Genomic DNA, 11,473 nt, shown 5'->3' on the forward strand with positions numbered 1-11,473 from the left:
ATTTTATTTTAGAAAATTTTCACAGATAAAAAAATGTCAAAGTATTTACAGAAATAACAAAAATACATTGATAGACTTTTATCAACATCCATAAGTGATAAACTTAACCGATTAAGTCTCTATCAAAGAAGAATAAAAATTTGTTATTTTATATAAATAGTTTCCGTTTAAAAATTCTCATTTTATTCTCATCCTACTTTTACACCATCAAAGAGGAATAAAATTTGTCATTCTCTTTCGTGGGTAAGTAAACACAACAGGAACTCGTGAAAAGTATAATACATAGCAGTTATTATGCTCACTGAGTAAAATATTGGAATTAACTCCTTTTCATTGAAACAAATGAAATAGTAGACTCCACTTAATAAACATATATATTAATTAATTACATGGCTAAACATTAGTAAGATGAGTGTAACCCTAACATGGCAACATTATTAACATTATTACATGGCTACAACAGTCTTAGAAGTTGTATATTTCCAGTTAGTAGCTTAGCCTAGGTAAGTTAACAGTCCTATGATTCTCTTTAGTAAATACTACTACTGGCTCTAACTAAGTTAACAAAGCAGCTAGCACAAGCTAACCATTTCTTAGTCAAAGTATCAGAAGCAGAAGCTTTAAGGTCTTCTCTGGACTTTACTGCTCCTGAACTGGAAAAAGATGAACTGTTTGAGGCAGAAGATTGTAGTTGATCTTCAGTTCTTCAAAAATTCTCTTCAACTCCATCACGAGCTCGGTTCTTCGTCGGTTCTTCTCAGACCAGTCTTGAAAATTCATGGTGTGCTTCGCAAAAAGAGCGATCTTTATCTTATTCACATTTTCAATCTCTTTCACTACCACACTATGATTTGGATGCCAGTGTTGTGGATTCTTCTCCAAATACCTGAACTCGTTGCAGAAAACATCGATAAGGATCAAGATCGTGTGGTAAAATAACAATGTTTCGTTTGTCGTAAGATGATCTATATATTTGTAAAGATGCATTCGAAATCTTAATATTTCCACTTCCACTCACCTCTTTATTTTCTCTTTCATGGCTCCAATCCTCTCCAGTGGCGTTGCAAAACTGATCGAGAATTCGATGGTGTCAAACATGTTCGGACTTCTATAATAGTTAGTGATGGGCTTTGTTGCCAAAACTGAGTTGGGATAATACACCTTCTCGTTGTTGAGTTTCAAGAAGACCGTTGTCAAGATGTTCATTTCTTCAACCAACAGCTGCCGATTACATTAACACAAGTCAAACAGAGAATGAAACAAGAGACGTTGATGAGTGAAATTTGATTTGGTTCCCTGCAAGTTAAGAAGCTTACCTGGACGCCATCAACAACACAAAAGTCCCCGACATCGAATGGATGCATAACGAACACAAAGATTAGAGCTTCAAATGCAGTCTTGCAAGCGTTTCCGAACATGAAAGCTGCCACTGCAAGTTGAGATAGAAGGAAAACAAGTACTTTGGATGTAGCAATTTCCATCAACAGAAGCCATATGACAGCTGTTACTATTATAATAAGTGCTATTGCCAAATTATTCAATTCCTCCACAGCTGTTTTAGTGTCATTCAAGGCATGTGCTAGAGTTTTCCTCTCTTGATAAACCTTCACCTGCACGAAAAGAAGTTACTACATGCCATAAAACATTGTCAAGACACTTCGGCTATTGAAAATGGGTTAGAAAATTGTTGAAGACAAGGAAGAAAGGGGAACTAAATGATCGACCAAAACCATGAGGGCTTTGAGCTCACTGAAACACAAGAACTCTACGCATTTATTAGGTTCTAGTACTTTGTTTGCTCATTGCGAATGATCAAATGAGAATTGAGAACGATTCTCATTGTTGTTTAACATAAGTCAATAATGAACCAAGATTTGTGTATCCTACAACAAAATCAGAAATTATTCTTAATTTTAAGAAAATCTCTCATTCGACTATGTATCATTTCTTTCTATTCACATCGAGTAAATGGGGCCTAACTGAGCTCTACTTCTAATGTGTACAAGTGGCTTGATAGCTTGAAATGACTAAAAATAGATAATAGATACAAGGCTCACCACCCAATTTATTAGAGCTTTCTTGTCAATCTTCCTTGTCTCATCTACCTCAAAGTGTGGTAACACAAGATCGATTTCTTCTTTGACCATGAATTTCAGAAGATCTTCTTCTTGTATGAACCTAACAAAAGGGAAAGGGTAAAAAGTATTAACATGACTGTGAGTTTGACAAAAGATCACAAGCAAAAGCGAAAGTTCCTCACTTTTTTCCATGAGCAATATTTTTGAAGATCTTGCAGGCAACGGCTATGGCAATTTCCATTTCATCAGTGATCTCACCATCGGCAACATTGCTACTTTCATCCAGTATTTGTGAGATCGACATCTGCGAACTTGTAACTGCCTCGATCAACACCTTTATCGTCCAAGCTGAAACTTTCTCTCGCTGCAGCTGGTGAATCTTTCCCGTGTCAATCACCTTCTTATGGTCTGATTTTTTACTCTTCAAACTAAATCGACAACAGCTGAACTTGGCAGTACCTTCAGCCCCCTCCTTTAATGGACACTTCAAGAGGGTTTGTAGAACATGATGATGGAAAATGGATTCCTGAATTCTGTCGAAAAATCGGTTCTTATGGAACTTGGAGGCCAGTATTTTCAACAACAATGTTTTTACCAACCACAGAACAGCCCCTATAAGAAGGGCAACAAGAGTCCATGTAATAGCATCCAAGATCTTCCCAACGGTTCTTGAACTCCTATGGTTATTCCAATTAAACAACGACGCCCATGTAACAAGAACCAATGTCAACCAAAGGGTCACTCGGACACTCTTCCTCAACCCATGAACAAAATAAAGCACGTTTTTCTTAAGCAAAAAGTTTCTCTCAATCAAATTGACAACCACATGCATAACCCACGTAGTAAATATCTTTCCACAAAAAATCACAGTAGCAAGTAAACACCATTTCCAAACCTTCAAACCCCAAAAGAAGCAATTCTTCAAACGGTTAACAGTCAAGCTAGCCACCAAGCAAGCAATTAAACAAAAAGCTCCAACCAACTTAATCAATGTCTTCACCTTCACTTTCTTGTCCTTTTTGTTCGACTTCTCTGTCTTGACGATATCCTCACCATCTTCTTCCTCAGATTGGGCATTCGGGGGGTTGAGAACAGAGCTTCTCGATGAAGTTGCACCGATTTGTTCTCTCAACGACACATCATTCTCCTCAAACATATCTGAATCGGTGTAACGTGGCTGTTCCCCAAATCTGGATTTGGGTCTCGATAGGTATGATCTTTTGAGAGATCTTCTGAGCGTGAGGGTTCCATTTGAATAGGGAATTTTCAGGGGCTCATTCGCAATGGGAGGGAGATATGAATCGTTGGAATGGCCAATGCTCGAATCGGTCGGCTCTTTGGTCTGTGAATCGACTCTGTTTTGCTTCGTTACAGAGTAGCCATTTTCATCTTTGGTTTCTTTGGAAGACAAAACGCTGCTAATTTCAACCACAACATGGCCTTCATTTTCACTTTCCTTTAGAGACGAACTTCTTCGAACAGCTTTCGAAGGATTATTGCCGTTCACATCCATCAGAATCAAAACCTAGCTCTAAACAGACGAAATCACAGAAAAGGGTTGGTAAGAGCAAACCAAGACAGAACAATCAAAATCATCGAACTTAATAAACAAAATTTGCATCCCAAAAAGGCCCAGAGAAACCCACATTGTTAGAGGTAAACTTACCAGAAAACAGAGGCAGAGACAGTTTCTTGAATGCAAAGTTACACCCAGAAGCAGAAAAAATGGGTAAGAACAGAAACCCACTTCGTTTCAAGAAAAACAAAGAGAAGGAAGAACAAAGCCACTGAAGTTAAAGCTTCAACGACGAGCTTCGCTCCGCCTTCACACAACTGGTTGTTATTGCAAACCGCGGGCCTAAAATTCATATACGTTTTTGTTGCTGTCATCATTCAGTGAAGGCGGGTCTAAAATAAAACGAGGGAGATTATGCTCGTTTTGACTCTTTGTGCAGTGGAAGAATAAAAACTTTTGTTTTTTTTTTTAAAGAAATAAAAAACTTTTAATCTAGACGTTGATATTGTATATATTTTGTTGGGTTCGTTTTCGCTTGACGAACTGTTTTGCTTTTTTACTTTTTGCCCAGTAAGGCCACGTTTACCTCACTCTATAAGTAATACATTTATGGCCACGAGTAGAGATGTTTGTGGATGGGTATAGGAGTTCCATCCCAGAGGACTTTTTCAGGTTAGTTTTAAAAATATATATATCAATTCATTTAAATCATTAATGTCATAAATTTTAATTAAATAATTAATTCTATAACTAAATTGTTTATTTTGGGATGACAACTTAAATTTAAACATAAATTACTTAAATTTTGGTCTAAAAAACTAATAAACATTTTTAGTAGAAAAAAATATAAATCAAATTATTCACATATATAATCTAAATGTAAATAATCAATTTAAATATATTCATTATCTTGTCCAATAAACAATCAAACTTAAAATTTAAATGTAATATTTATATAATAATAATAATAATAATAATAATAACATAATATTAAATAAATAAATAGAGGCTAATAGGGCGGGGACCGAGTCGGAGAGGGGACGAGGAATGGATTCCCCGTCTCCATCCCTGTTTAGCTCTCGGGGAATTTTTTTTCCCTCACTCCCTCCTCCATTCTCCGCCTAATCGGTGAATCTCTACCCCATTCTAGGTAGGACACCGTCTCGCAGAGAAATTGGACATCTTTAGTCAAAGGTAGATGTATGAAGGGTCAAGGCACGTATACCTAAAATTGCGTCGTTCTATAAATATTATAAAATATAGATGTTCATTGCTTGGTGTCCTAAAATCCATGTGTCAATCTTCAAATTGTCCATGTGTCTTGTAGTTATTCATGCTTGGTGTCCATGTAACACCACATCTACTTGCCACTTTGCCTATAAATAGTGACATTTGGTAGATCTTAAAATCGTATACATTGGTGAGAAATCCACTTCAAATTTCCACTAATTTTCATGTTATTAAATTTTCATAATTTTGGTTATTTTATTTTATTAGTATATTTATTTATTTATTATTATTATATTTATATATTATTATATTATATTTTCTCCATATCTGTTGTGTTCCGTTGTGCTCCTCAATTTCACAACACGTTATCAACACGAGCTTCTGTTGTTTCCAACGCTAAAGATAGGTCGGGTTTTTTCCTCTTTATTATAATTAATAAATTAAACGATATTTTGCATATTTAATACATATTAAATTTCTAATATAAATACAATATTTTGTGGTAGTGTTGCTCTGACAAACCTTAAAAATTTAGAATTTGCAGCCCTCGATATTAATGGCAATAATTATTTGTCATGGGTGCTCGATGCCGAAATTCACTTGGATGCTATGAACTTGGGAGAAACAATTAAAGAAGGAATTACGACATCCAATCAGGACAAAACAAAAACTATGATTTTCCTTCGTCATCATCTCCATGACGGGTTAAAAATGGAATATCTTACAATAAAAGATCCCTCTATCTTGTGGAAAATTTAAAAGAAATGTATGATTATCAAAAAACAGTTATTCTTCCTAAAGCTCGTTATGAGTGGATGCATTTAAGGCTATAAGATTTTAAATCAGTAAGTGATTAAAATTCCGCATTATTTAAAATTAGTTCAAATTTGTTGTTATGCGGAGAGAAAATTATTGATGTTGATATGGTAGATAAGACATTTTCTACATTTCATGTCTCGAATATGCTCCTGCAGCAGCAATATCGAGAAAAATGTTTTAAACAATATTATGAACTAATTTCATGTCTTCTCGTGGCCAAATAAAATAACCAGTTATTGATTAAAAAAAACTACGAATCTCGACCAAATGGAACAACACCATTCCCTAAAGTGAATATTGTGAATGTTAATAATTATGGTCGAGGTCGTGATCGTGACAGAGAAGAAATAATTATTATTTTCATGATGGTCGTTTTAACCATTCAAATTTCAAAAGAACCACACAAAATGATGATCATAAAGAAAAAGTTCCACAAGATAAGAGTTTAAATAGTGTTGAAAATAAATGTTTCTGATACGAAATGACTGGGCATTAGTCACGTTTCTGTCATACGTCAAAACACTTAGTTGACCTTTATCAAGCCTCCCTAAAGGAAACAAAAAATGTGGAAGCAAATTTTGCATACCAGGATAATTACATATTTGACCCATCTCATATGACAAATTTGGATGTGGCGGATTTCTTTGAATCTCAGTAAGAGAAGATTGGCATAGTTGATGGAACTTCAAATGTTTCTTTTGACTTTGAGAATATCTAAACTTAATGTTGTTGTTTTCTTTTATCTATCTTCATGTTTTTTTTAGTAACTTTTATATATTTTAAGTTTTATTTTTCTTATTGTAATTATTTTCTTTTAATGAAGAAACATAGATCATTTTCATATGTTGGGTGATTACAAAATGAACAAAGAAGATCTATGTCTAGCCGATAGTGCAACTATGCATACAATACTTACAAATAAAAAAAAAATATTTTTCTAAATTGATAATGCTGAAAGCAAAAGTAAATACAATATCAAGTTATGCAAACTTGATCGAAGGTTTTGGAAAAGAAAATATTATTTTTCCTAGGAACAAAATTTACAATTGACAATGCATTGTTCTCTGGTCAATCATAGAGAAATCTTCTAAGTTTTAAAGATATACGTTGCAATGGTTATCATATTGAGACTGATAGTAAGAACAATGTGGAATATCTATATATTATCTTTACTGTCTCAAATGAAAAACATATATTGGAAAAATTATTTGTTTTATCTTCTGGACTATATTATACCCATATATGAGTAATTGAAACATATGCATTAGTGAACCTGAAGTTCATGAATCCAAATATATTTGCTATTTGGCATGATAGATTGGATCATCCAGAGTCTATAATGATGAGAAGAATTATTGAGAATTCAAATGGACACCCATTGAAGAGCCAGAAGATTCTTCAATCTAATGAATTATTATGTGATGTTTGCTCTCAAGGCAAATTAATAATTAGACTTCACCAGCTAAAGTGGGAACTGAATCATCTACATTTTCATAATGAATTCATGGTGATATATATGGACCTATTTGAAGGAACCATGAGATTCACGGCGAAAGCGGGATCGTTCCCAATTTTCATTTTTCACATAATTAAAATCACAGAACGTACAAATTATGCATTATACAAATTTTACAACATGTTGAGAAGAGAAGGCGGAAATAAGGGAAGAACCAATTCTTCGCGAGATCCATCCTCAACCTGATCACAAACACTTCGATCTCCAAAAACCCTAATGGCCACCACCACAAGAGAACCTCATGTATTCTTCTTAGAGGATGAGAATAAGCAGGAGTCGTGGGCTCTACTAATATTTTGGGAAGAAGGATAGGATTTTGAAGATGAGGAAGAAAACAACTTTTCTTCTATGTGTTCTTGGGAGAAAAATCAGAGAGCGTTTTCTTTTAGTGCATACTCCTACGTTAGAAGTAAGAGGGAAGAAGATACAGTTCTTCAGCCAACCTCCTACAACTCCCCACACACGTTTAATTGAGAGAGAATTCAGGGGAGGGAGTTGTAACTCTCCCCCTTTAATTTTGAAATTTTAAATTAAAAAAATAATTTAAATAATTATATATATATAACCTATTATATATATATATATATAGTTGTTATATCAAATATAACATATAACCTATAGTTTTTATATTGTATCAAATATAATATACCCTATCGTTTTAATTTCTCTCAATCATTCATTAGTATAAATCACATTTATATTAAATTCAATTATATGAATCTCATCCATATAAATTAGTATTTGAATCACATTCAAACATTTAATTCCTCTAAAAAAACAACTTTATATTATAATGTATCAAATACATTATATTAATTATATCACATATAATTAATTTTCTCAATTAATATGAACAATTCAAATTAATCCAAAATTAATTCTCAATAATCCTTGTTGAGCTACAGAGGGGACCTTATGGAATTGTAGATTAAATTACCCAACATTCATTAACTGTCGGTCACTCCATATAGATATATTTCTATGTCTATCAGATATAACCAACCAATAGTGTAATGACCCTTCACAAATTGCTCGTAAGTATAGTTGGGCCAAAATTACCTTTTTGCCATGTAGTTACATCTAACTCCTTAATTGCCACTGATCCCTCTAATGAACAGTAAGTCATGGTCCAACTATGACCAAATCCCTCTCGGGCCAAGAAAGGGTGTAGCCACATTGTTCAAACCTGTAATCAGCCTTTAAGGGAGTAATTTATCTACTTAACCCGACATCAATGAAGGAGTGAATTCAGTCTTGTGTAGCTATATTCCCAACTCCCCAATCAGACGAATCCTTAAAATGGCAGGCATATTGAATTGGCAATCTGGCCACTCTCACCCATGCAAATCAAAGGACCGCCTTTATAGGCAAGAGTTCACAACTCACTCAGAATTCAGGTCATGTCACCTGTGGTCATCTTGGTGAAATGTAAGTCTCTACTATTAACAGTGTTATATAAAGTGACTAGTCATTTCGTGGTCCGATCTTACACAGACTCTTTGTATAGGATACCTCCACTCACATGTGTTCACATGATTGATCAAGATCAGATCATTTGCATCACTTTACTGTTGGGAATGTCCTACACTCGCAGTTCGTAAATATTATTAATATATTCTATTTTTCATTAAAAGTATTATTGAGTATTTTATTCAATAAATTGTTGTTGATACTGCATTCTATTATAAAAATATAATAAACGAATCCATGGCTATAATATGAATACTTTAATTTTATGTGACGACATAAAAGAGGATCAAGTATTAGTATATAGCCAAAATGGTCTATAAGTATATGGATGAGATTGGATACCTTATCCTGGTGACACTATTAGATGCGGCCCATTTTGTATACTGATACAAATGATGTGATCCCAAAATCATTCATGTGGAGATATGTGAGTGGAGGCATCCTATGCAATAAGTTTGCATAAGACCGGACCTTGTTATAGTCACTTTTCTTTATAACGACCATTTATTATTAAAACTGACTATTTCAAACTCACTAACCTAGGGTAACTCGATCTTAATCCTAAGCTAACAATAAACTCCTGTTTATTCGGGAATATCCTTTGATCTGCATATATGAGAGTAGTCCAACAATACTGCTCAATAAGCCTCCCATTTTTGGGACAAGATCAGATAGATAGCTGGGGACATACTTCTGCAAGAAGGAATTCATTCCTACCCGACTTAGGATTAACAGATAGGTTGTTCTCTTAAGCACTGATTCCTGGCCTTGAACAATGGAGTCTCGCCCTTTCATGATCAAAAGGGGCATGGTTTATAAGTTGGACTATAAACCAAATTGTTCAATAGAAGATCAATAGGAGTTTAAGAAGCAAGATGTATTTACAGGGGTAAAATGGTAATTTTGACCTAGTTGTAAATACGAACAATCTGTGAAGGATTGACTTACTGATTATGGTTAAAATGGACAGAAATATATCAACAGTAAGGAGAGTGCAACTATCGAGCTATAGAGGTGTGTCTCGGTAGTTAACAAACGTTGATTAAATTTGGTCTAAAGAGTTTAGCCAATTAATCTCAAATCGTTGGAGCTCATGATCTGTAGATCCATAAATTTCCTCTATTAGCTCGTTAAATATATCTTGGGATAATGAATTGAGTAGATTTGAATTGTTCAAATTCAGAATTAGAGTTTTGAATTTGAAGTGTTCAAATTCGATTTATGGTTTGATTAATTATAATCGATATAATTAACACGTTTAATTTTGTCGAAATTAAACAAAATCTGAGAAATTAAAATATTTAAATATTGAATTACATGAATAGGATTCATGTATGAATTAGGTGTTTGATTAATTTAATATTTGATATTAAATTATTATTTAATTAATTAATTAATTATTTAATATAAATCTTTTTCAATTATTAAAAACCAAACTAGGTTTGATTTTAAATCTATTTAATTTTTCTGATAATTGAATTAATTGAAAAATGATTTAAAATTACAAAAACACCAACTTAGTGGGTTTTTCCAACTTTTGGGAGATTAATCCCAAAATTGGACACATATCACACTCAAATATTGCTTCTTGAAGTGTCAAACAGCAATATTAAGTTGGGTTTGCATGATACAATCTGATAAATATTTCAATTTTTCAGAGAGAATTGAATTCATGCATTTTGAAATTCAGAACTTCTTCTTCTCTCCCAAACCCTCTTCCCTCTCAACAAAAATTGATCTCAATCCAAGTTACCACCACACATCTGAGTTAGAGAATAGTAGAGAAGATCATTATGATGGTCTACTGTCAAATTGAAGATCCAATTCGTAGAGGATAATAAGTTTTCAGTTGTTCATCAAAGGTATTCAAATGGGAGGCCCTCGTTGTGAATTTCGTCTTGTGTAGCTGTATTCCCAACTCCCCAATCAGGCGAATCCCTACAATGGTAGACTTATTGAATCGATGATCTAGCCACTCTCACCCATACAAATCGAAGGACCACCTTCATAGGAAGAAGTTCACAACTCACTCAGGATTCAGGTCATGTCACCTATGGTCATCCTAGTGAAATGTAAGTTTCTATTATTAATGGTGTTATATAATGAGACTAATCATTTCGTGTTCCGATCTTATACAAATTCCTTTGTATTATATAGAATACTCCCACTCAAATGTCTCTACATGAATGATCAAGATCAGATCATTTGTTGCACTTTACAATAATTGTAACATCTACAAAGATGGTCGTATTTGTAGTGTCACTAGGATAAGGTGCATAGCCGTATCCATCTACTACAGAACATTTAGGTTATCACTTAAACATGATCCACTTATATGTCTCTACATATATGTTTAAGCTTTAGAATATAATCTTGGATGTTAGTTTATTAGGTTTGTGGGTTAATGCTACTAAGTGTCGAATAAGACATCTCATATTTTATTAAATAAATAAATTTGTTTGTACATTACAATTACAAACTACAGAACCCATGAGATTTAGGACATCGACCCCAATATAATGATCCAAATTAAATGTGCTTTTTAACAATTTTTCCTCTCTATTTAAACTCATTTTCTTCTCCAAATCACACCAACAATTTTTATTATTTTCAATCCTCCATAACTCTTTAAGCCACCATTGTTACTCTCTCTCCAACCTTCAATTTTCTTCTTTTCATTTTATTCTTGAGAGAGATATTTTATGTTACGAGGATTGATTCATTGGGTGCTAAATTTGTAAACCCACTCTTTTAGAAAGTTTGTCGAGTATGCTATTTATTTTTCTAAATTATTGTAAGGGTTTCTCTTGATCTAAAAAAAGCTGTTGTAACGGTTTGATCCTC

The 11,473-nt window shown here is 33.6% G+C and overlaps 1 protein-coding gene across 1 annotated transcript; it reads right to left on the reverse strand.

Moving 5' to 3' along the window:
• Positions 1 to 327: 327 nt before the first annotated feature.
• LOC120085255 (mechanosensitive ion channel protein 10-like) lies at positions 328 to 4,010 on the reverse strand. The gene is made up of 6 exons (XM_039041157.1): positions 3,745 to 4,010; positions 2,261 to 3,609; positions 2,058 to 2,178; positions 1,317 to 1,610; positions 1,019 to 1,221; positions 328 to 886 (listed from the first exon to the last, which is right to left on the reverse strand). The coding sequence occupies exons 2-6, from the start codon at positions 3,589 to 3,591 to the stop codon at positions 640 to 642; spliced, it is 2,196 nt and encodes a 731-aa protein (XP_038897085.1). The 5' UTR covers positions 3,592 to 3,609; positions 3,745 to 4,010; the 3' UTR covers positions 328 to 639.
• Positions 4,011 to 11,473: the final 7,463 nt, after the last annotated feature.

Source organism: Benincasa hispida, chromosome 9 (assembly GCF_009727055.1).
Source record: "Benincasa hispida cultivar B227 chromosome 9, ASM972705v1, whole genome shotgun sequence".
NCBI classification, from domain to species: Eukaryota; Viridiplantae; Streptophyta; class Magnoliopsida; order Cucurbitales; family Cucurbitaceae; genus Benincasa; species Benincasa hispida.

Excerpts from the sequence above, each read along its gene's own strand:
- LOC120085255 (XM_039041157.1), bottom strand. The coding sequence starts at position 3,591 with ATGGATGTGAACGGCAATAATCCTTCGAAAGCTGTTCGAAGAAGTTCG. Across the intron at positions 2,179-2,260 it reads AATATTGCTCATGGAAAAAA|GTTCATACAAGAAGAAGATC; the intron begins GTGAGGAACTTT and ends CCCTTTTGTTAG. Across the intron at positions 1,611-2,057 it reads AAGCTCTAATAAATTGGGTG|GTGAAGGTTTATCAAGAGAG; the intron begins GTGAGCCTTGTA and ends CTTTTCGTGCAG.